The sequence below is a fragment of the Mytilus edulis genome, chromosome 6 (genome assembly GCF_963676685.1).
Source record: "Mytilus edulis chromosome 6, xbMytEdul2.2, whole genome shotgun sequence".
Taxonomy (NCBI): domain Eukaryota; kingdom Metazoa; phylum Mollusca; class Bivalvia; order Mytilida; family Mytilidae; genus Mytilus; species Mytilus edulis.
In genome coordinates, this window is record NC_092349.1 from 47,379,162 (window position 1) to 47,406,225 (window position 27,064).

At 31.9% G+C, this 27,064-nt stretch overlaps 3 protein-coding genes and 1 long non-coding RNA gene across 4 annotated transcripts in view; 2 read left to right on the forward strand and 2 right to left on the reverse strand.

Annotated features, from left to right (window-relative positions):
• The window catches only part of LOC139527795 (lachesin-like), a 119,130-nt gene that overhangs the window by 24,329 nt on the left and 67,737 nt on the right, over positions 1 to 27,064 (reverse strand). The gene's annotated exons all lie outside the window — the stretch shown is intronic.
• On the forward strand, positions 1,203 to 22,366 carry LOC139527800 (uncharacterized). Its single transcript, XR_011665445.1, has 3 exons — positions 1,203 to 1,390; positions 20,413 to 20,492; positions 21,756 to 22,366. It is a non-coding gene; the product is annotated as an uncharacterized lncRNA (long non-coding RNA).
• Positions 2,008 to 4,058, forward strand: LOC139527798 (uncharacterized). The gene is made up of 2 exons (XM_071323484.1): positions 2,008 to 2,210; positions 2,642 to 4,058. Exon 2 carries the CDS (start codon positions 3,004 to 3,006, stop codon positions 3,823 to 3,825), a length of 822 nt encoding a protein of 273 aa, XP_071179585.1. The 5' UTR covers positions 2,008 to 2,210; positions 2,642 to 3,003; the 3' UTR covers positions 3,826 to 4,058.
• Positions 4,280 to 8,815, reverse strand: LOC139527789 (uncharacterized). The gene is made up of 2 exons (XM_071323467.1): positions 6,900 to 8,815; positions 4,280 to 6,000 (listed from the first exon to the last, which is right to left on the reverse strand). The coding sequence occupies exons 1-2, from the start codon at positions 8,742 to 8,744 to the stop codon at positions 5,389 to 5,391; spliced, it is 2,457 nt and encodes an 818-aa protein (XP_071179568.1). The 5' UTR covers positions 8,745 to 8,815; the 3' UTR covers positions 4,280 to 5,388.

Consider the following 27,064-nt stretch of genomic DNA (forward strand, 5'->3'; position numbering starts at 1 on the left):
ATCCCCTGAATAATGGATAATCTTACAGTATTTATAGTTTGCAAACTGTAAGCTATGCTTGTGCATGTAATGATAATTTTAGTTATTGCAGTTTTACACGGGAATTAAACTCTACATTAAAATCTCCGACAAAGAGACGATTTTTTGTTCTCTTTGTTAATTTTCCTTTTAAAGATGGTGACGTTCCTTTTGCACTATCTTACAGTGTTTATATTTCATAACTCGTTTGCTTTGCCAGTGTCGTCTGTTGTGACATCTAGTTTTTAAAGAACATAATCTATGTATTATAGGAATATGACAGTTCTTGTCAACTCGTTTTTGATGCGTTTTGTTATTTGATTTTGCCATGTGATTATAGACTTTCCGAATTGATTTTCCTCTGAGTTCAGTATTTTTGTGATTTTACCTTTTACAGGTAAATTCACGGAAAAGATTCTTCTTACTTTTTCTAAATGTTTTCTTAGATATACATGTAAAGAATTAATTTCAAAGTTTGGTTGTACCGGTAGAAAACTTAATTCAAACGGGATAGCATATTCAATTGTTACGGAGATATTTTTTATTTATCGTGTCCGGAAACTTATAAACGATCTTGCTCGTGTCTTTTATACTATTGTTTTCAAGTTTTTTTCTGTTTTCTCTTTTAGCCATGGCGTTGTCAGTTTATTTTTTGGTCTATGAGTATGAATGTCTCTCTAGTTTCTTCTGTCCCTCTTTTATCTATCCTTTAAAAAAAATTCTTTTAAAAGGTAACCAATTCAACACCATTCTTTGGAAACTATATTTAATGGTATTTATATTGATGTTGGTATCAGTAAATTCAAAAGCAAAGTAAATATTATTCGTATATATAGTATGCACACTTTCATGGGTCTGTCAATTTCTGTATCTTGTTTATGACGTCCCAACCCTTAATCTATTGGATGTTGGATGTGTACTAGATAATTTAGTCTTAGATGCTTGTTTTTTTTTTTTTTTTTTTTTTTTTTTAAACGATAAATCTTTTATTGCACATTTCTTTGCTGTTTAACAAATTACTCGACTCACAGCATTCAGCCGGGTATCCCTGTGAATTAGTTACTGTTTAACCAGGGAGATTATACAGTAAATTTATATTTATATGTATATATATATATATATATTTATTATGATTAGTTATCATAAATACAATACATTGATTTTAACAATTTGTCTAAGTTCTTAGTTATGTGGAGGTCATCATAATGTAACGTAAATACGGAAGTTGTACTATTCATTATCCGATGTTGGTTATAATTTAATCATTGACCCTTAACCTTGATCGGCATAATCTCGTGAAAATTGAGATGATTGAAGGATAACACGTGGAATGATTTCATGAACAAAGGATCTAAATTGAGTATTTCTAAAGGTGAGTTTTGTTATATTCCCATTGACTTATGATAAATTGATCAAGAAGGATTTTTTTTTTTCCTAAAATATTAGATATTTTCCAGTAATTAGACAGTAGACAGTACGGGGTCAAAAATCATGTCCTACAGGTAAACATTGACCATGCGTCACATTTAAACATCTTCAAATAATACATTTGTTTACATTTGAGTTTTTCTACATAATATATATAGTAATACAGAAGAATGATCATGCGCAATAATACATTATGGTTATTATATTTTTTTATAAACATCATTCAAAAATCTACTTGTTGTTTTATCAAGAAGTTTCATATTTTCATAATGTTGTTTAAATTCTGTTTTAAATATTCTATAGACATCAACATTGTTTTGTTTATACTCTGATGCATATGTAGATTTATGAATAGAGAATAATATTACAGTGAGAAATAGATTAATGTCATAATAATTTTTATCATATATTTTGTAGCCTAGTATTAGATTTTTGAAGGTGATTATGTGTGTTCCCATTTTTATTTTATCAAGGAGTATTTTGACCTTTTTCCAAAAGTTTTTAAAGTATTTGCATGAAATGAAAAAATGTTCATAGTTTTCTAATTGGTTGCAACAAGGATTTGTATAGTAAGAAGGATTGGAATCTCGCGGTTTATCGTAATCTCTTCCGCGGCGATACTTCGGCGAGACTTCGCTACTCGCCACTAGCCCACTACTACTACTCGTCACTTACGATATCGGAACAATTTTTTTCCGGTAAATTTTGTGAAAACGTATTCAATTGTTTTCATGTTTTTGCTCCTTCTAAACAGTGTTGCGGTGGTAAGGATATTTTTCTTTTGTTTCAAATGAAATAAATTGTTCAGTTTTTAAATCAAACGTTAATAATTAATTCTTTTTTATTCCCACTTTCTTTTGTTGACAAGCGTAATTAAAGTGTTTAACTAATTATTGAAATGTGTAAGAGGCAGTGTTTTTACAAGCTTTGTTCTGTTAAGTTTCATTTCAATCAATTGTCCCGATTAACTAAATAAACAAATTAGTCAATAATAAAAGATAATACTTGTTTACATAAAAATCTATTTTTAATCAAGATCAAAGATCAATTCGAAAGCTAGTCCTTATTTTGAGTAAAATGATTTATGATAAATAGTTAACACATCCTTACAATAATTATTATTAATGAATCAGTTAATCGAAAATGTCAGATTTTTGATCCTGGGATCACGATATTGATCTTGATTTTTTATTAGGTGAATACACAGAGTATGACACCGACAATAGTAACAGCGATGGAAGTGGTGATGACACCTGCTCTAAGCCTAAAAAACCAAAGACATCTTCAGGTCCAGGTGACCAGACTTATTACACATGTCCTGAGTGTAAAAAACAATTAAAAACTATTGCCGGATTTCGTGGCCATGTAAAAAAACAACACAACATTGATGCTAAAGCTAGTGAGAACAAAACATTTAAAACATCTGACCCTAAGAGTGAGAAGAAACATCTTCAGTTTAGTGGAAATGATTTTGACACAATCTTTCCAACAGCCTTTTCTTCAACCCTAAGCAACATAGAAAATGATCCGTTTCTTCTGAATGATGACATTAGTGTTATGTGCAAATTTGCTTCTTCTTCTGAAACTATTCGTTCAATATTGGGAAATAGATTTAAAACCATATTTGTAACAAGTTCTACTAATCTGACCACATGTAGTGATCGTGAGCAACTGTTTAGGCAGTTACATTGTTTGAGAAGTGACCACACACTTCAAGAAGAGCTAACTGAATTGTGTCTAACAATCACCCCAACTGTTGTGAATTTGTTTATCCAACTATTTATTGAGGACATTATTGGTGAGCTTTTTGTGCAGCAAATTAAGGTCGTCAAGCAAGCATCCGACACACAACAGTCCAATCTTAGTACAAATGACCAGTCTATCCTATATTATATAGCCGGTTTCATCATAAAGGCATTGAAGAAACGCTACTCTTGTGTTTCCACTAATAAATCGTCCATAGTAAGCAAATTGTTGAACAGTACTAATAACACTACATTTGTTACTACATATAGGAAGTGGTTTACCAAACAGGACAGAGGTGGTCTTCAGAAACCATGTGATACATTTTTCTTTCTAGTAAGAGAACTTGAAACGATTGTTCGTAAATCTATAAGTCCACCTTATAGTGCAAGCTCTCTGTCATTACAACCCCTCAAAGAATCATTTATGGAATCCTTCATGGTAAAGTACTATACAGACATTATGTTCAAAGGTGAGACTTGTGATACCATGTCATCCATGACAGAAGACATTATTCATCTCTTTCTGACTGTCCGTGGGTATGCTTTCACCCGTATTGAAAGAAATAAGATAAGTAACAGCAGCAAAGCTTCATCTGGTTTACGCAAAGCATTAAAGGAAATAGTTTCTAATTAATCTGACTTTTCTGTGTGTTGTAACTTTCATAATGCTTAATGTAGATGTAAGGAACAATAATGAGCGAGAATAACCATTACCAGTATATGTTTACTGTCGAAAAGTCTAGAAATAGTACACATTAAATATTCTTTGCTTGTATTGACTTTATAGCATATGTATATGTACTTGTAAAGCATAATGACTTTTGTGATGTGCAAAAAAATGTATGAAATACAAATATTTTATTTTGAGTTTGTCTTTATAATTGATCTCTGTACATGTCGGATAGGTTTGCTCATTGATGAAGGCTGTAAAGAAACATACATACAGTTACTAATAAGATGTTCATTTGTTATTGGGTGGATAGTTGTCTCATTGGCGACCTTATACCACATCTCCTTATTTCACTACTCAAAGACATTACTCGTACATATTTACATAAAAAATCTGGCATGTAAAGGAAATTGATAGATGATGTTCAATAATTTATTTTTACATCAAAATAAAGACATCCAATTTAACAAATAAATTAGGGTCAGATATATATACATGTTCAAACAAGTGAAACAATGTTAAAAAAAAAATCATCAACAACTGACATTTAACGGATTATGTTAAGGATGTAATTTGGTGAGGATAGGTAAAAATTAAGAAATTAAAATTGATATTATAAGCTTATAGAGCATTAATATATATAATTAAGAGTAAAGATTAGCTAAAATATTGATAGGTCATGGACCTCTCTTTCCAGATAATTGAGATTTAAAATATGGCATACTTTTACCTTATATCTAATTTGCATGGGTATTATTTGGGTCTCAAAACATAAGAAAGAAAATCAAGAATCTTCTAAAATTTTGGTAAATGACCTTTCATGAGCTATTAAGTCTGATATGAAAAAATACATGAGTGTTATGGGGCATAATATTTTACATTGTATTGTATGGAAAAACACCAAGGAGTCCCAACAGTTGACACAAATTCCAAAACCTCACCTAAGTACATCCTTAAATAACACAAATATATTTTATATTACAAAATGTTAAATTAATTATATAATACATTGTACACAACAAATTAACAAACAAAACTACTAATTACTAGTACCTAATTATTTACAAATTATTAACAGAAAGTTTGTTTTATGTCCAGTGGCAACTATTTCAGGACCAGAAAGACAATTTAATCTATTTGACATCACAATAACCATGTGACAGAAAACATCATTAATACAAGCAAGATCCCCTACACATTAACAAAGTTTGTTTTATGTCCAGTGGCAGATATTTCAGGACGAAGGGACAATTCTTAAAGTGGAAGATTCATATAAACTAAAACGAGTACAGCTGGAGTTATTTTGCATGAAGAAATATAACTGTAATATAATTCATTGAACCAAAAAATTTGCGATACATTTAAATTAAGATACTGCATACCTTTTTTGTATATCTGCTTTTTTAATACATTTATCTTAACATCATTGTTGATTGTACATGTTAATCACACACCATACATGTATACACAAATGCAATGCATGGTTAGGGAAAAGAACAGAAATATAACATACATTTATACATTTAATCAAAAGTAATTTCCACGTTTTGGTAACTTGCTGTTGTCAATGACCATATTTCTGTTTTCCTTGTTGTTAATGTTAGAGTGTCGTGGTGCCAAGGCCTGGGCTCCTACGGCTCGCATTGTCGTCATCATGTGTCGTACATCATACACAGTTGGATTTGAGTTGTCACCAGCTCTATGTCTATAATGCCCAAAATGTTGTTCGAGTGGGTCTTGGTTGAAGTTGTGGGTTAAAACAAACTTAGCTCCAATCTCAAGAAGAAATTTGACACATGCCACAATGGAAAGCACACTTATCTTCAAACCAGTTAATGTTTGTCTACTTAAAAGCATACCTTTCCTCTGCTTGTTTGTAAATTCACCTGGTCTCTGCATAACAGATTGCTCCCACAAATCAAAATAACTTAAAAAGTCACCAGTAAGCCACTGAAGCCTTTCGTCATTTATATTGGTGTATGGATTCAAATTCGGATTCCGCTTATTTCGTCCCTCATAGAGGTTTCTGACATTTAGACAGTCAAAAAATTTGTCAATTATCCGGAGAAAATTAACTGTTTCACTAACATTATCACCGTACATCATCTCCAAAGCATTTGCCACAGTAGAACTCAGCACCTGAAATTGATTATCCATTTTAAAAGAATTGTAACAAATCATACATATACATGATAATGATGATAAATAACTGTAAATTCAGAAATTAACATGATTAATGCAAGTTTTTTTAATTGGACTCCTATTGAATAACAATAACCAGAACTCGCATTATTATGCAGTTATGATTTATGATATAAGACGGTTTCCCTAAAGTAGCAATTTTCATGATTATCAAACGGACATTCCTGTTCCTTCTTCAAAAAGTACTATTTGTGAATTTACATGTATAGTTAATACAAGCATGTACAAATGCATATATATGGTACATGTTCATTTATTATACATTGTACAAGTTATACTGTACATTTATTTTGCAACAATGAAACAAGATGTCAATAGTGCAAATAATAATTTACTCTGTACATGCTGTACGACAGTATATAATATGCTATCAAAGTTTGAGATACATGTATATGATGTTTTTGCTGCCCAATAGTCTTTTTTTATGAACATATCAGATGAAAATCGCAAGACACAAACCAGTCATCATGTGGGAGATTGATTTTGAAATCCCCAGAAATTGTTTTTAAAGCCTGCAGTGGGACCCACCAACAAAAGATGGCTGGTTAAGTGTCTAACATACAATGTATGAGCCTTGTTTATAATGTGTATATCTGAATGAAAGGATCGTACAATATGATATATGACCCCTGCTATTTTAGAAACAAATATTTGTGTACAAATGTATATGCATGTAACACACATTTACATGATTAATGTTGGGCTAAAATATCAATATTCAAAATGCATTATAAAATCAGAAAGACTAAATTATTTTGATTTCGTACCATATAAACTAAGGCTCATATACATGTATAAATTTGTAAACTTAATCCATACATGATTATAATTCTTACCTGTGCAGCTAAATTCACTTTCATGCGTCCAAATGGTGTTAGGTCAAGGTGGCTTCTTGTCAGTTTTGGACATGGAGTGTAAAGTGACATCTCACAATGTTGCTCAAACATGGTCAACAAATGAATCCAGGATATGTCTTTTCCATTATTCCACAATTTGTGAGTGTTCAGGTGTGAAAATGAATTGCTGTAGCAGTTACGTGTAGTCTTAATTAAATGGGGAACAAAGTCATTAACTTGTCCGTGAAGATTGAAAAATTTACGGTTTGCTGATGCACCATCACAGGTTAGGAATAAAACTTTAAGTTGAGCAGCACTTGTCTCTAATATGCGTATCGCTTTCCAGATTATGGGATACAGAAAGTCTGCTGTAATGCTTAGTGTTGCAAACCCAGCCAAAGGAAACTTCAGATCTGTAGCCACACCTCTTACCATTAAGACCAGCATGTATTTTGCAATGTCATTAGATGGACTGTCTTTAAAACTCCTTTCCATGTCCATAATTTGGTTGCCAACTTTGTCGAGATTGCAATAACCGATTAGTTCCCCTGTATGCTTGTCATAAACTAGGTCAGACTTGATTTTTATCTCATCAAAGAGAATTCCTACATAATTTTTCCAAACATCCTCTGTGCTATACATATCTCTTTTGGTAGCTTCTTCCTTCAGGACTTTAATGACATCAGGTAAAAATCCGTTGTCACTCCGGGTATAATGAGAGTAATCAAACAGGGTTCTGGAACTTGGTAGTGTGATGAATCCGGAATCTCTCAGGGCATCATATGCTGACGACGACTTTTGACGGAGATAGAGACACCATCTCAAAATCATAGGATGCCATCGCATACCCTTTGTTGACTGTAGATTCATACACTTCATTTGTTCAGTCCAGAACAACCTTTGATATGAATTTTCATCAGGACATGCTTTTTCCATCTCAGCATTGCATGTTGCCATGGTATCTTTTATTTCAAGTGATTGGCTAAAGTCTAGTGTAACTCCTTTGCTTGCCATCTCTCGTTGAAACTGGTTTTTAGTGCGTAGAATCTCATTCTGCAGATCTGTAATTTTGTCTTTCTGTTGGTGAATTTTTTCTATCAGCTGTAGCTTTGACATATTGCTGTGCTGCATCTTACTGTGAAGATAGTCAGTTGGGCCTGAGGTTTCCTGAGTTTTGCGTTGCTTTTCTTCTTGTCTGTACTTCCTGCCTACTAAAATACGTCTCAGTTGACTGCACTGGTAACATCTGTGACCTTGCACAAGGAGTGCACATTGAACATTGCGGACTGTTGATGAATATGATATAGTTCCCTTGACTGCACCGAAATCACCCTCTCTATAACCATGACAGTTTGTTGAAGCAGGTTTAGCATGTTGCACTGCGCTGCCAATTGGTATTACATCGATAAGGTCATTTTCATAGTTCCCAACACACACAGAGAAGCTCTCAAGTTTAGATAGTAAAGACTGAATGTTAATAATTGAATCAAATGTTGTTGGCAAATCTTTCCATAATTGGTGATCAGAGCAAAGTTCTATCCGGTGAACAAATACTTTGGCTGCAAACTTCTGGTCAATGGTAACATTTAGTTTTACTGATGCAGTGCCTGTAGATGGGTACAACTGCATAATTTGAATGTAGTCACTGTTTTGATCAAGTGTATATGAAGTACTTAGGTATTTCTGTAGATTACTTTTCAAATCTTCATAAGGCATTGTTGAACTAACAGGGTCAGAATAAAGGCTCTCTTCTAGTTGTATATCTTCAACATCTACATGATCTAGCTGTGTCTGTATAGGTTCAATGTCTTCAATTTCTGCAGGATTTACCAATCCTATTTCCATTTCTTCTTCAAGGCATGCTGTCGTTAAGTCTACATGATCATGACTGGTGTATGAATGGTCAAGATTGAAACTGCTGTAATTCAGTAGTTGTCGTTTGTTGATGTGTCACATATAAATTAGTTATTCGTTTATTTTTTGTGAATAGACGACATAAATTATGCTGTTAGTTTTCTTGTTTAAATTGTTTAACATTTGTCATTTCAGGGTCTTTTATAGCTGACCATGTGGTATGAGGTTTGATCATTGTTGAAAGCTATACAGGGACATATACATGTAGTTGTCAATTTATGTTTCATTTAGCACTTTAAAAGTCCAGCTCAGAGTGTAAGATTAGTGCAATGCATGGTTAATATACATGTTCTCATCCTAAATATGCAAATAAATTTCCTGCTGGATGTTACATAGTCAATATAAAAAAAGATGTGGTATGAAATTCAAAAATAATTCATATGAGAAAACTAACGGCCTAATTTATGTACAAAGTATGAACAAACAAATAAGTAACACATCAACAAACGACTGCAACCACTGAATAACATTCTCCAGACTTGGGGCAAGCACATACATACAGAATGTGACAGGGTTAAACATGTTATCGTGGGACTACTCTTAACTGTGTAAACTGTGTACATATATATGTACATATAAAAAAAGGTAATCCAGAACCTAAATGTAATAACATTGATATATTATGTGTGTATATGCCTGTCCCAAGTCAGGAGCCTGTAATTCAGTGGTTGTCGTGTGTTTATGCATGTGTTACATATATATTTGTTATTCATTCATTCATTTTTTGTATATAAATAAGGCTGTTAGTTTTCCAGTGTAAATTGTTTTACATGGTCATTTTAGGGCCTTTTATAGCTGATTATGCGGTATGAGCTTTGCTCATTGTTAAAGGGCGTACAGTGACATATAGTTGTCATTTTGGTCTCTTGTGGAGAGTTGTCTCATTGGCAATCATACCACATCTTCCTTTTCTTATACATCTATAGTGTTTTATCTAGACTTAAAAAAGGGGCACTTTCAATTCTGCCAAATTATAATCAGTGTGCAATGGTAAGATTTTTCTTTTTAATTCACATTTGAACATCAGATATATTTTGCTTTTGAATAGCACTAAGAAAGATTAATTGGTTATTATGTCACATGTGTATCTTCGAACAATGCTTGTCTGTCTGTTCACATGTACATGTACTTTGTTCATTTCCATAACATGTAAACTCTCGTTGGCAATCATATATACCACATCTTCTTTCTTATATATGTAAATTTAAATGAAGAAGCTTACCTAAACAACCTAATAACAATCTACCAAAGCATATATACATATATATATATATATATAGACCAATCTAAATTTCTTATCTATGAATTAGTTACGTCTGTTGACCCTACAAATGTGGGTTATTAAGCTGTTGTAAATGACGTCCTAATTGAACAATCATCTCCTTCTGTACATTGTTAACTTGGATGTTATTTAGTCTCTTTTTGGGGAAATAAAAGTCTCAATTGAAATCATACCGCATCTTGTTTTTTTTTATTTATGAGATGAATATATATATATATATATATATATATATATATATATATATACATAGTAAACATGGCAATGTAATTACTAGCAGTTGGGTTGTGAGAAGTCTCAAGACTGCTCATATTATGCATCTTCTTATTTTTTATTTAGATGTACAAATGTATATATACAAAGTAAACATGGCAATGTAATGACTAGAAGTTGGGCCGAGGGAAGAATCAAAACTGCTCATATCATGCATTGTGTCATTTTGGTCTTTTGTGGATAGTTGTCTCATTGGCAATCATACCACATCTTCTTTTTTAATATGTGATACATGTATGTGTTTAAACAGATGTCAGATATACATGCAGATGGGAGTACATAACGGGATTTAATGCTTTATATTTTATATAATGAAGTACCTTCAAGCTTTCATTAGAGAATGTATTGTGATGAGTTGTGTTGAGGTGGTGCCACTTCTTTCTACATGTATCTATCCCTATGAAGGTCGACTATAAAGTAGAAGATGGATATAGTCGACCTTCATATGGATAGAAAAAAGTGCCTGTGAGTACTTTCACAAATAAACTTGACATTGGGCTGAACGTTTGATCATACGGGCTGAACTGGCTAAACATTTGAAAAGATTACCATCAATGCATTGTCCATTTCCACATCGACAAAGACAAATCTATGGTGTTTTCTATGGAACATGGCCATGGCTTGTTAAAATTGATGTTAAACTACCTCAAAACACATGGTTTAACTGTTTCATTTCGGAAGAAACAGGAAGGAAGTAACAGATGATAATGACAACTGGATCCCCTCCCAATTTCGGCCTGTTAAAAATTGCGATTCATCTGAGAACCACATTGATTTTTCAAGACAGAAAAGTATCACAATTCCCTTATTTAGCGGTTTGAGCTTTCATCAATACATTTTATCACCAATGTTTTACGTTTGTAAACATGTTTGAACGTTACTCTAGGCCAATTGAAAAACTTTAATCATTTTTCCGAAGCCACCCCCATTTTTGCTCCAGAACGCCATTTTTGTTGTAATCAACTCAAAAAAAGGGGAAAATTAGGAAAACTACTGCACCAATCACTACGAAATTTATGCAATACACGAAGAAATCATATATCTATCAGAAAATATAAATATTTTCACTCATCTCCGGTTTTTGAGGAAGGAGTATAAAAATAGAAAATGATGTTAGGACCGCCCAATAGGCGTAATAGGGTGAGGTCACTTCGGTCAATATGCAAATTCATTCTATGGAGCCGTGTATTCTTACTGCGATCGTAAAAGTTATTCATAACACCAGAACCATTTTAAACTTCTTATTTCAAGCATAATATTTGATAAATATAGATTGTAGATACTTACATATCGATGTCTGTTTGTTTAGGTGATGCAAATGTCAGCCATTAATCAGAGCTTGTTTAGCATTTTCCAGATGCATCACGGTTAATCTCACAAAATCTCTCGCCGCAGAAGATATTATACTACAGTCTATGCAAAAGCCCACGAGATTCCAATCCTTCTTACTATACAAATCCTTGGTTGCAAATATATGGCACTGGTCATCATTTTTCAGATGCCAGGTGTACAATAGTTGTTTACAAGGAAGTATATAATGAAGTAACTTCCATCTGAATATTTTTAGTTTGTTTACTTGTAAACTATTGAATATAAAGTTCAGCATTTTGTACAAATGGCTTGATGAATCTAATTTTAATTGTGTTTTCCATTTTAGAAAGCCAATTGGTGTTTTTTCCAGTATATAACATGAGCATGATGAGCTAATACTTTGATAAATTTCTTTTGATGGAAGGTTTTCAATTCTGATCAATTTTGTATTATTTTGTGTTTTTAAGTATAGCCTTTTATCTGTTTTAACTTGAGTATTGCGCGAGTTATCTGATTTCATTATCATTTGCCATTTTTTTGGTATTGCAGCTCTTATTCTAGATAGTTCTGATATCCAGTTGGATTTGAGGGTCAATTTATCTAATACTGCCTTTTGTGATATATTTCCTGCTTCATCTATTATATCAATAATAAATAGTATTCCATTGGTTATCCAATGTGAGAATATTAAACATTTGTTTTGAAATTTTATATGTTTATTGTCCCATATGTATTGTTGTCTTATATTAATAAAATTTGTACTGTTGGTTTTTATTTCAGAGATATTTTTCATCTTAAACCAACTTTTGACTATTTCTAAATAGAAAAGAGGGATTGTTTTACTGAGTTTTGGGATTGCTTTTATGCTACCTGGATTCATGTTAAATAAAATAAAAGGGGGATGACTTTCCAGTTTGCAAATTGTGTTGATGTTAAACGTTTGACCCAGGATAATTGTATAGCTGATAAAAAATCATCAATGTTGATCATTTTAAGGCCTCCTTCCAAGTAATCTTTACATAGGGTGATTCTTTTAACTTTTTCTTTTTTATTACCCCAGATGAAGTTGTAAATCATTTTTATACGACCGCAAAATTTGAAAAATTTTTCGTCGTATATTGCTATCACGTTGGCGTCGGCGTCGTCGTCGTCGTCGTCCGGCTTCCGAAAATATTAGTTTTCGCACTCTCATGACTCTTACTTTAGTAAAAGTGAATGGAAATCTATGAAATTTTAACACAAGGTTTATGACCACAAAAGGAAGGTTGGTATTGATTTTGGGAGTTTTGGTTCCAACATTTTAGGAATTAGGGGCCAAAAAGGGCCCAAATAAGCATTTTCTTGCTTTTCGCACTATAACTTTAGTTTAAGTGAATAGAAATCTATGAAATTTTGACACAAGGTTTATGACCACAAAAGGAAGGTTGGGATTGATTTTGGGGGTTTTGGTTCCAACAGTTTAGGAATTAAGGGCCAAAAAAGGGCCCAAATAAGCATTATTCTTGGTTTTCGCACAATAACTTTAGTATAAGTAAATAGAAATCAATGAAATTTTAGCACAAGGTTTATGACCACAAAAGGAAGGTTGGGATTGATTTTTGGAGTTGAGGTCACAACAGTTTATGAATTAGGGGCCAAAAAGGGGCCCTGTTAAGCATTATTTTTGGTTTTTGCACCATAACTTTAGTATAAGTAAATAGAAATCTATGAAATTTAAACACAAGGTTTATGACCATAAAAGGAAGGTTGGGTTTGATTTTGGGAGTTTTGGTCCTAACAGTTTAGGAATAAGGGGCCCAAAGGGTCCAAAATTGAACTTTGTGTGATTTCATCAAAAATTGAATAATTGGGGTTCTTTGATATGCCGAATCTAACTATGTATGTAGATTCTTAATTTTTGGTCCCGTTTTCAAATTGGTCTACATTGAGGTGTCCAAAGGGTCCAAAATTAAACTTAGTTTGATTTTAACAAAAATTGAATCCTTGGGGTTATTTGATATGCTGAATTTAAAAATGTACTTAGATTTTTAATTATTGGCCTAGTTTTCAAGTTGGTCCAAATGGGGGTCCAAAATTAAACTTTGTTTGATTTCTTCAAAAATTGAATAAATGGGTTCTTTGATATGCCAAATCTAACTGTGTATGTAGATTCTTAATTTTTGGTCCAGTTTTCAAATTGGTCTACATTAAGGTCCAAAGGGTCCAAAATTAAACTAAGTTTGATTTTAACAAAAATTAAATTCTTGGGCTTATTTGATATGCTTTATCTAAATATGTACTTTGATTTTTGATTATGGGCCCAGTTTTCAAGTTGGTCCAAATCAGGATTCCATATCAAGTATTGTGCAATAGCAAGACATTTTCAATTGCACAGTATTGCACAATAGGAAGAAATATCTAATTGCACAATATTGTGCAATAGCAATTAATTTTCAATTGGAGTTATCTTTCTTTGTATAGAATAGTAGTTGATAATATATGTTGAAAATTTGCCAGACATGACTATGATGTCATTTTCTATTTTTATTTGCCAATAACTTTATGTAAATAACTTCATTGGAAATTTGCCAATATAAAATGTTGCTGATGAAGCTTTTTTTCCTTATCTTATCTAAAATGTTTTAGATAATGTATGTTGGAAATTTGCCAGACATGACTATGATGTCATTTTCTATTTTTATTTGCCAATAACTTTATGTAAATAACTTCATTGGAAATTTGCCAATATAAAATGTTGCTGATGAAGTTTTTTTTATTGTTTTATACAATAAACAATGTACAGTGGAGATCACTTCTAACCTCTCATTAGAACTGTCAGAATATTCTGTCATAGAACTGTTCTAACCTGTCCTAGAACAGTTCTAGCTAGAACAGTTCTACCCTAGAACTGTTCTAGGTAGAACTGTCAGGATCAGTTCTAGGTAGAACTGACTAAATCAGTTCTAGGTAGAACTGTCAGGATCAGTTCTAGGGTAGAACTGTCTAAAACTGTTCTAGGTAGAACTGACCAAATCAGTTCTAACCGTAGAACTGTCAGCAGAACTGACTAAATCAGTCAGGACTGTAGAACAGTTCTAAATGACGTCACTGCAGAAAGGGAAATTTAGAATTTAGAAGAAAAAATCAGTTTCAATTACTTTACTATATACAATAGCAGATGTTTCTATATTTTTTACTGATCAAAATTTACATGTACAAATATCGAAGTGGATAGGAGGTTATCCAACTCATCGGAGAAATATTTTTATGAGATTGCAAATGAAACATCATTGTTTACGTTTCTTCGTTCCCCGTTTTTAACAGTCTCTTCGTAAATATATATAAATAACTCTGCATTTAGTTCAAGTTAATTTAATCTTAATTTACCTTGTTTGCTTTGGATTTACATTCATGATTTAAGATTCTGTTTCGACAAATGCTCAAACGAAAATTGTACAGTGGATGAATTATGGGATATCATAGTAATGAACACAGTGTTGTTAAACGCAAGAAAACTATGTACATTTGCACTGAGGTCTCAGATTTGCATTATCTCGTTGCCAAACTTATCCATAACGATAATGAATAATATCTGGGAGTCTGGAACGTCAGAAAAATATACTCGATCTGAACATGAATGAAATATTTGACACTGGACGTAAGGCTACAAACAAAACCAATCATTTTCCTTCTTCAAATTATATCAACTATTAACAGTATACAGTATACCTTTCCAAGAAGAGAACTTCTCAATCAGACATACATGTACTTTTCATTTTAAAATAAAGTATATGAATCAGTGATATGAGTGTTGGATGATGCCGTTAAATAGTTCTGTTTAAAAAAAAACCATCATGAACTACTGACTGAATAAAAAGTCACTTTTTGTGACGGTTCATTATTTAATAATTTAAGTTTGGATGGACAATGTAACAGGTCTTCTGTCGTTATTGTGTTATCAGCGCCCATAGACATAGACTTTTTTCCAATATTGCAGTTATTTATATATACTACAGTAAAAAAAATATAACTGAAGTACTGTTCAACTATATAGACTCACATAAAAAAATCAAATATGGTCAGTTTTTGTTGATGCGGTCAAAAGATTTTATTATACAAGTCAGTCTGAAGTATGAAAACTACTGATATTTGTTTACGATTCAATACTTTGAATAAAAAGAGGATATACTGGCACTATAAATTCATGCGAACAAAATTTTGAGGTCATTGTTTTCCAATATTGCTGTAACTTGTATATTACAGTCCCTCTTGACCTAAAATTAGAACTGAATTACTGTGCAGCTTTATAGATTTGCAGAAAGAAAGTGCAAATAAGGTCAGTTTAGATTGATGCGGTCAAAAGATTTTATTACACGACTCAGTCTGAAGTATGAAAACTACTGATATTTGTTTACGATTCAATACTTTGAATAAAAAGAGGACATGCTGGCACTATAAATTCATGCAAACAAAATTTTGAGGTCATTGTTATCCAATATTGCTATAACTTGTATATATTACAGTCCCTCTTGACCTAAAATTATAACTGAATTACTGTACAGCTATATAGATTTGCAGAAAGAAAGAGCAAATAAGGTCAGTTTAGATTGATGCGGTCAAAAGATTTTATTACACGACTCAGTCTGAAGTATGAAAACTACTGATATTTGTTTACGATTCAATACTTTGAATAAAAAGAGGACATGCTGGCACTATAGATTCATGCGAACAAAATTTTTAGGTCATTGTTTTCCAATATTGCTGTAACTTGTATATTACAGTCCCTCTTGACCTAAAGTTATAACTGAAAAATTTTGCTGTACAGCTATATAGATTTGCAGAAAGAAAGAGCAAATATGGTCAGTTAAGATTGATGCGGTCAAAAGATTTTATTACACGACTCAGTCTGAAGTATGAAAACTACTGATATTTGTTTACGATTCAATACTTTGAATAAAAAGAGGACATGCTGGCACTATAAATTCATGCGTACAAAATTTTGAGGTCATTGTTTTCCCATATTGCTATAACTTATATATATTACAGTCCCTCTTGACCTAAAATTATAACTGACTTGCTGTGCAGCTATATAGATTTGCAGAAAGAAAGAGCAAATAAGGTCAGTTTAGATTGATGCGGTCAAAAGATTTTATTACACGACTAAGTCTGAAGTATGAAAACTACTGATATTTGTTTACGATTCAATACTTTGAATAAAAAGAGGACATGCTGGCACCATAAATTCATGCGTACAAAATTTTGAGGTCATTGTTTTCCCATATTGCTATAACTTATATATATTACAGTCCCTCTTGACCTAAAATTATAACTGAATTACTGTACAGCTATATAGATTTGCAGAACGAAAGAGCAAATAAGGTCAGTTTAGATTGATGCGGTCAAAAGATTTTATTACACGACTCAGTCTGAAGTATGAAAACTACTGATATTTGTTTTCGATTCAATACTTTGAATAAAAAGAGGACATGCTGGCACTATAAATTCATGCGTACAAAATTTTGAGGTCATTGTTTTCCAATATTGCTATAACTTGTATATATTACAGTCCCTCTTGACCTAAAATTATAACTGAATTGCTGTACAGCTATATAGATTTGCAGAAAGAAAGAGCAAATAAGGTCAGTTTAGATTGATGTGGTCAAAAGATTTTATTACACAACTCAGTCTGAAGTATGAAAACTTCTGATATTTGTTTACGATTCAATACTTTGAATAAAAAGAGGATATGCTGGCGCTATAAATTCATGCGAACAAAATTTTGAGGTCGACTCATTGTTTTCCAATATTGCTATAACTTGTATATATTACAGTCCCTCTTGACCTAAAATTATAACTGAATTACTGTACAGCACCCTTTTTATGGAAGATCAATGCATTTGAATGAGGACAATAAATTTTAGTTGGACCCCCCCCCCCTTTTTTTTAAAACTGCTGGATCCGTCCCTGGTGGTTTCGGCCGGAATAACGTATTTCATTAAGGTCAGATAATTTTGTTATGTAAAACGAGTCATCCTGACTCCCCGAATGACAAATGTAAAATAAATGAAATAATAATGCCCCCCCCCCCCCCCCCCCAATATTAACGGCTTAATTTATGTTCCAAAAATGAAAGAAAAACAAATAATTTATGTAACACATCAACAAAAGAAAATCACTGAACAACAGGCTCCTGACTTTGAACAGGCACATACATGCAGAATATGGCGAGGTTAAACATGTTCTCTTGCCGATTATAAATCTGAAATAAAACCGGCAAAATAGCAAAACTCTATATAATATTAATCGCTATTTTGCCGAAGCCTTTATATTAAGACAAATATTCCTTAAAACTTATAAATCAATTCTAGCCGTAGAATTTATAAATCAATTTTAGCCGTAGAATTTATAAATTAATTCTGGCCGTAGAATTTATAAATCAATTCTAGCCGTAGAATTTGAAATCAATTCTAACCGTAGAACTGTTCTAGAGTAGAACTGACCAAATATCTGGTCAGTTCTAGCTAGAACTGTCAGGATCAGTTCTAGGGTAGAACTGTCAGGATCAGTTCTAGCTAGAACTGTCCAAATCAGTTCTAGGTAGAACTGACCAAATCAGTTCTAGCTAGAACAGTTCTAACCTAGAACTGACTAAAAGGTGTCAGGCTGACAGTTCTACATACTGTTCTAGAACAGTTCTCCTGACAGATTCTGACAGAATTTATGAGAGGTTAGAACTGATCTCCACTGTATATTCACTTTTACTACCAACCAATCTTTACCATTAAATTTTTCTCATTTCAGATTTCATAAATAAAAAGAAAATTTCTTCAAACATTTTTTTGAGAGGATTAATATTCAACAGCATAGTGAATTGCTCAAAGGCAAAAAAAAAACTTTTAAGTTCATTAGACCACATTCATTCTGTGTCAGAAACCTATGCTGTGTCAACTATTTAATTTTAGATTTAAATAAGAAGAAATCTTTAATTGATTTGTAAAATCTTGACATTTGTTTTGTGTAAAAAAAACCATGTAATGTCAAAAATTTGATCACAATCCAAATTCAGAGCTGTATCACGCTTGAATGTTTTGTCCATACTTGCCCCAACTGTTCAGGGTTCGACCTCTGCGGTCGTATAAAGCTGCGCCCTGCGGAGCACCTGGTTTATAATTCATTTAAAAATTCTTTGGAAAAGGTTGTTACTGATGCCAAGAAAGTTAAATTTGGTAAGATGAGAGATTTAATTACTGTTATTCTACCTATCATTGTGAGATTTCTTCTGTTCCAGCTATTGATTGTATCTTGAGACTTTCTTAGAATTTTTTCAGTATTTAATTTGTCACATTCATTTTTATTAAGTCCAAAGTATACACCTAGGCTTTTAATAGGTTCTTTATTCCAGTTAATGTTTTCATATTTATCTTTACAGCTTTTAAGTCTGCCTAGCCATATTCCTTCTGTTTTTGATTGGTTGAGTTTAAGACCTGAGAGCGTTCCAAATATTTCAATAATATTCAGAGCATAGCTAATTTCTTGCTTGCATTTTAAAAAAAGAGTTGTGTCATCGGCTAATTGTGAGATTTTCAGACTATGTGTTTTGGAATCTAATTTTATTTGAAATCCCTTAATACCAGTATCTTGTCTTATTTTGCATGCAAGAATTTCTACTGCTATTGTGAAAATTAGAGAGCTGCACGGACAGCCTTGACGTATCCCGCGAGATACATTGTAAGTTTCTGAAATCCACCCATTATTTAGCATGCAGCCTTTAATATTCTTATATAATGTTTTAACCCATTTAATAAAAGAGTTTGGTAGACCAAATTTTATAAGGGCTTCATACATAAAGTCCCATTCTAGCGAATCAAAAGCTTTTGAAAAATCAATAAAGAGTAATGCACCATCTATGTTAAAAGTTTCAGCATAGTCTATAATGTCTTGGATTTGGCGTATATTAAAACCAATATATATATTTTTGATATACCCATTTTGATCTCCATGAATTATTTTTAGCAGTATTGGTTTTAAGCGCTGGGCTTTTGTATATGCAATGAGTTTAGTGTCTACATTTAATAGCGTAATTGGTCTATAATTATCCAGTGACAAAGGGTCTTTTTTTTTTGTAAATTAAAGAGATGATACCTATCTTTTGTATAGTTGTTAGTTCTCCGTCATCATAGCATTTATTAAAAACTTCAACTGTAAATTCTTTTAAATTACTCCAAAAAGTGCGATAAAATTCTACGCTTAACCCATCTATTCCTGGAGATTTATTTAATTTCATGTTGAATATTGCTTTAGTGCATTCTTCTATAGTTAAGGGCCCCCCCCCCCCAAGGAATCACTTTCTTTTTCTGATAGTTTGTGATCAATGTTGGTTTCATTTATATAATTTTTTTATATCATTTAAGTTTGGAGAAGTGCTTTTATATAAGTTTTCATAGTATGATCTTTCTATATTTAGGATTTCTGCAGAATCTGTTACTATTTTCCCTTGATTATTTTTTAGCGCTGTAATGCTCTTTTTTGTTTGTCTTGATTTTTCAAGGCCAAGGAAATATTTAGTATTTTTCTCTCCTTCTTCTAGCCATTGTACTCTAGATCTTATTTGTGCACCTTTAACTTTATTTAAATAGAGGTGTTCAAGTTCATTTTCAATGTTTTTAATTTCTTTTTTTATAATTTGGCTTGCATTTGTTTTCTCATTTAGTTTTCTTAATTTTATTTCTAAATTTTTTATATCATTTTTATTTTCAGATGATGTTTGTTTGCAGTAAGTAAGAGTTGCGGTTCTTACCTCTGATTTAAACATATCCCAGAGTGTTTTTAAATTTTTGGTGAGTATTTGTACTTTATAATTTTTGATTAAATCATTTATGAGGTCAATATATTTTTGCTCTTTAAGTATACTATTGTTAATTTTAAAGAAACCCCTGCCTCTTTCTTCTGAATTTTGTCTAACTTGTAAAGAAATGGCTTGGTGATCAGTGTATGAGATCATTGCAGGTCTAATATCTGCTTTTATAACATGCGGTCTTATATCAGGACTAATCAAGAAAAAGTCAATTCTGCTCGCTATGTTTGTTTCATTTTTCCTTCTCCATGTGAATTGACTAGTATTTGGATTAAGTTCTCTCCATATATCTGTTAAATTATTTTTCTTTATTAGTTTTTTTAAGCTATTTACTGGTTTGTAGTTTCTTGGGATGATATTAGTTTTTCTATCATTAATTGAGAGAGTTTCGTTCATATCACCTAATATAAGGATACCCAAACGATTGTTTTCAATTATATTTTGAACCTTTTTGAAAAATTTGTTTCTATTTTTGTGTAGATTTGGAGCATAAACATTTATTAGAGTAAAAATATTGTCATTTATTTCTATGTTTATCAAAATTATTCTACCTTCATTATCTTTTATTTCGTTTATTGTTTTACGTTTTAAATTGTTTTTGACAAAGATTGAAACACCTCTTGATTGTGTGTTACCATAACTATGAAACATTTTGCCATCAAACTTTTTATTTATTGTTTGTTCAATATTTTCTATAAAATGTGACTCTTGAATGAAAAGAATGTTACATTTTTGATTTTTTGTCCATAGTTGTAATCTTTCTCTTTTGTTTTTTTGGCCTAAACCTTGACAGTTTAGTGATATTATATGAAGATTTTCACCCATTGTTTAATTTAGAGTTTATATGTGTAGTTATCAAAACTACATTTACAAGGAGACATATTTGTTTCACATCATATTCACAAAGTACTTTCATTAAATGTTTGGTTTTAAAGTTACACAGTATACTATAAAAACATTGGTACATGTACATGATTATTTGTGATTTAAATATATACAGTACTGGTAAACAAAATATGTGCACATACTTCACAATGTTCATGGAAGAAAATGAGACATAACAACACAAATATATATAAGCATTCATGCATGTATTTAAACACATATTTTCATTTAATTGTCCCCATACATTAGATTTAAGTATTGCTTTTTTGCCATAATTTGAGACTATAAATATATAATAAAAAAAAACCAGATATATTTTTTTTGTATCATGTATAATAATTTCATTGTTATTTATTTGTAGGTTTGTTATTTTAACAGTATAATGAGATTGTAGGACTATGTACATGATGTAGGCGTTTACCATGTTTACATTATTTACGGAAACAATTGGAGTAGTTATTGTTTGCAGAACATACAGAATTAGTACTTGCATTTTTTTACAGAGGAACATGTTAGATGGTGATACATGTATTTGACTTGCGATGGATTGACAAAAGATTTTTATATTGTGGATTAAATTGGGCATTTGAAATATTTCTAATGTGTGGATTACAAGTGATATCCAAATGTTGTTTACATGATGTAAAATAGGACTATGAATATGTTCTACTATTATAAGGATTAAAATGGACGGATAATTTGTTATAAAGCAAGGATGTATCATTGAGAAGTTGTTGCGGAAAGTTAGCGAGATAAACAGAAAAATTGAATTCAGATATATGTGGATTAATGAAATGATATCTATCAGGGATAGCTTCTTTATAAACTTTAAATTTGTTGGATCTATTTTATTTTTATTTCTGACAGCTATTCTATTTTCTATAAACAGTTCAAAAATATATTTATTTAATATGTTTATTGTATTTTGATTCTGTATTATTAGCGTCTTAATAAATTTGATTATCGATACAATTTTTCGTATGTATTTTTCATAAACAGGGAAGGCTGTTTTAGTGATTGTTTTATCACAGCTTGACTTGTTCTCATCTCTTGTTTGTTGGATCGCATATTGAGAGCAGAAACATTTATTCATTGGTTTGAGGAATGGGGTTATTTGAAAATCGTTCTTTTCCATAATAAACAATATTATACACAGTTCATTACATATATATACATTTTCATTCACATGATTAATATTTATATTATTACTAATTTCAAGGTATATATAATCTAGAATTATATCACACTTTGACTTATTTTTTTTTGTATTTTTTTTTTGCATAAAAAGAAAAATAGACAAACAAGTAAAAAATATAATACAATATTTACAATTATTCATAGTTGTGTTTTAATTTGTAATTGTTAGGAGTTTTCAGATGTCCTTGGTTTTGTTGAGCCAATATCTCGGTCATGCAAAGTGTCGGTTGGTGTTGTTGCAGATCGTTTTGCTGTTTTTTGCTGTGGGGTTGTTCCAAGATATTTGTCCAGCAGACCGTGAGTTGTTTCCTGGGATTTGGATACTTTTTTCTTTTTCTTTTTTTTTTTTTTGATTTTGTTCAGGAGACTGTTCTATTGGTGCCTCCGACTCTGATTTAGATATGTTTTGTGTTGGTACATCTACTTTACTGGTATCTTTGGTAAGTTCGGTAATATTACTGGTTTCTTTATTCTGTGGAGTATCATCAGTATGTGAGAGATTTTCAGTCGATTGAGATGTAACAATCTCCTCATCTTTCTCCAATTCATTTTCACTTCCTTCATGTGACTCTTCTGTTGAATCCTCTGAGGCAATTTGGCTGTTTTTATCAAATTCAGAAATGCAGTTCTTTGAGATATGTCCGCTTTCACCACATGTCTTGCATTTCCAATCATTGCTACAGTTTGTTTTTTTGTGACCTTTTTGCAAGCATTTGGAGCATTCAATGTCTGTGTTGTTCTCATTTATTTGTCCTTTATAAAATATGAGGCCACGGTACTTGCCAATTTTTACGTTTCTTGGAATTGTGTGTGGAAAGGGTTCGCAATGAAAAATTCTGTCACCTGTTTGACAGTTTGTCATAAACCCATCGATCCTTAATCTTTCTCTGTGATAATTCAGTACGTTGAGGTGCCAATTTTGCAGGTATCTTAACAATTGGCCATCATCGGCGGACAGTGGTATATTTTTCATCCTTATTCTCACAGTAGTTGGACTCTACTTTTCTACATATCTTGGGTTTCTAGGGTATACTTCAATGCGTTTTTTCCTTACTGTAATTGAATTAACCACAAGTGTATTCCTGTCTTCCTCATTGTCTGGGTAGATGCGCCAGATGCCTCCAATTACCCTCTGAAGCCCGTATAGATGGCTATAGCTAGCTGGTATTGTGAGGTCAATACATCTAAACAGTTCTGTGTGTGTTAGGTAGTTGTTTTTATCGGGTTTTGAGCTACCGAAAATGTCTGATTCAAGAATAAATACAGGCTTGATGTTGAAATATTCAGCGTCAGGTTCTGCATTATCTTTGGAAAAGTTGTTGTTGTTTTGTTTCAGTGCCGAGACATAGGAGCCGGCCATCTTGTCATTGTCCGGATTTTCACTGTTTTGATTACTCATCATGCTCATATTGCAAAGTATAAAACTTCTGTATTTTGTTCTCTAAAGATTATCTGACAGTTTCTAGATGTTAATTAACGTTTTGATTATTATTTAAATGGTTGGAGTGACTTTCACACTTGTACATAACTATAAATTGTTGTGTTATTCCGGGAGCTCTGGAAAACCGTGGTCAGCCATTCAAACCGGAAGCGTCTTGTTTTTTCTATTACTTGTTATTGGCTTTGAACAAGCTGTCAGTAATTACAAGTATTCATAGATCTGATTTTTTTGTGATGTACACGTTCACGGTCACGTATAGACTTTGTTCATGGTTGAAGGTGGTATTTATTTCAGTACCATTTGGTATCTTGTAGAGATTTGAAACATTAGCAATCATACCACATCTTCTTTTTATATATAAATAAGCTCTCAGTGCGAGTTCTGTCAGATTTGCAATTGGTAACTTATTTTTGGTATTATTAGTATCATTCTCAGGAGCAAAGCTTTTTCAATTGATTTTTCTAGCTTACTCCTATGTCCTATTATCCTGCCACTGATCAAAGTTATGAAGAGGGTTTGACTAATGTTTACACACGCATTATTCTGCATACGCATGTCACGTATCGAGTAGGTAATAAAGTGTTTGTTGCAGCCGCTGTACCTCATATTTTGTTTCGTTTATTGTTTTGTGTATACGTCAAGTCGATAGTAGTTTCGTTAGGATTCTTTTACAATAGGGGTATGAGGTTTGCTCGTTGATGAAGGAGACACACATACTTATAGTGGCAGAAAAAATGTCAAATCACAGATTTATAGTTGCATACTTTCTGTGTCGTTAATCTTTAATGGAAGGTTTGATGATTGTCAATCTTAAAAGAAATTTCTTGAATTTGTATTAACAAAATAATCATTTATCAATGTCCTTAGTACTGTTTTTCTTTCTTCCGTCTCTCAACTCTATTTTAGTTTCCTTTAAAAAAATGCCACTGCTGTTGGACGTTTCGTCCCCGAGGGTATCACCAGCCCAGTAGTCAACACTTCGGTGTAGACATGAATATCAATAATATGGTCATTTTTATAAATTTCCTGTTAACAAAATTTGAATTTTTCGATAAAAACTAAGGATTTTCTTATCCCAGGCATAAATTACCTTAGCCGTATTTGGCACAACTTTATGGAATTTTGGGTCCTCAATGCTCTTCAACTTTGTACTTGTTTTGTTTTATAAATATTTTGACATGAACGTCACTGATGAGTCTTATGTAGACGAAACGCGCGTCTGGCGTACTAAATTACAATCCTCGTACCTTTGATAACTATTTATACTATTGTTCGAATCAAACCGGACTGTATACCAGACATCCATATTCCAAATATGAAATAGTTGTCAGTATATTTTTTTTTCATTTAAGTAAACAAACTGTTAACAGGTATCAATATTAATTAAGGTCAAAGTTGAAAACACATCGAAACGAGTGTGGTTCTAACTCTCCAATGTATATGTTGACTGCCTAGTGATTTAAAAATTGCAAGTTTATCCAACAGTTGTAACAATTATTTCGAAACAATATATTCAAGAGAGTCTCAATGTTTAGAGAACTTAATGTAAAGTGTGTAAGTTTGAATATGAGTTAACATCTAAATCAAGTGCGCCGCATGCATATAATTTGATATTTATACATCTCGCACATATTCTTGATTTTCATGTTTGCCTACGTCCTTTGACTATAAATGCAATGTTATTTTTTTTTTATATATTTTGTTCGTTTTTTAGTGATTAATGTTATAACTAAATGTTATTAATCCAATCAAAAGAAATTTTCAGAACTGTTGTTGTGGATCGTATTAGCGTTGCTCATTCTTTATGATATTAAAGTGTAAACTGTTCTTTTTCTGCTCAGGTTTTGTTCACTTGAATAGGCCTGAAGTTTGTGTATTGCAAATTCATGTTTATTTCAAGTTTGAACATGTCAACAATTACAAGGGACATGAAATATCAATGCTATTAGACATAAGATACTTAAGTCAAATAATAAGAAAAAGTCGAACTATGGCAAATTATGAATCATTTATCAATATGAAGAAATATTTATTCACTTTATTTAAATGTGGTCAGCTCAATAACCATACTCTTTATCTCTGTATTGTATACGTAGTCTCAGCAGCTACAAAAAAAAAAGAAAGAAAAAAGTATTAATAAATATGATAGTACAATCTTTTAAAAGATAAACTTCGTCTTTATTTCATGACAAAGATTACTTAAAAAAAAACCAAAGATTCCAGGTTTTACTATCTGGAACGCAGGATGTGCATTTCGTCTACATATGACTCACCAGTGGCGTTCGAATCAAACCAATAATAAGGTCATATCGAATTTTTCATTTATACTTTATCTTACCATTTATTGTAAAATTTAATTCGGCAACACCAAGACTGTTTTCTGCTTTAGCAATATAGGTGCCTAGCTGAAACTGCGTAGGAGCTTCTATTATCAGTCTGTGATCTGTCTCGGTCTCAGGATACGAGAAAAAACCCTCATAAATTAAAAAACGATGAGTAGAAGTACTTTCTCTTATAATCCGCTGTCTTCCAATTTCAGTCTCCTTCCACCATGTGACGGTTGGGGGTGGTAGACCTACAAAGATATAAGATTAAGAGAACATTATTATTGGATACATATAATGATACTAGAGGTTATAGTATATCTTAATGACATTAGTGTGAATCTTATCACAATGTCAATAATGATTTTGAATAGACACCTATCTGTTGTTGAAGATCATACTCTGCTGATTACTAGATATCTTTGGGGTTTCTGTCGTATAGACGTATGCCCGACGTCTCCTTTCAGTTACAATAACTAATTTGTGCTGTTTTATTGCTGTTCATGTTTAACAAATGGTCAATTTGATTAATAAATAAAATGGCTAGATGGTATACACAACAAGACATTCTGGTTCTGTGTTAATGAATCAGTAACCTGATACATGTAAAAGTCCAAGTAAACGGACGTTTATACTCAGGGTCTGAACCGTCCACGAAATAAAGGCATCTTAAAAATTTATATTCAGAGGGTAACTGTGTGATATAAT

Coding starts and splice junctions, on each gene's coding strand:
- LOC139527798 (XM_071323484.1), top strand. CDS start 3,004: ATGTGCAAATTTGCTTCTTCTTCTGAAACTATTCGTTCAATATTGGGA.
- LOC139527789 (XM_071323467.1), bottom strand. CDS start 8,744: ATGGAAATAGGATTGGTAAATCCTGCAGAAATTGAAGACATTGAACCT. Junction 6,001..6,899: donor AAGTGAATTTAGCTGCACAG/GTAAGAATTATA, acceptor AATCAATTTCAG/GTGCTGAGTTCTACTGTGGC.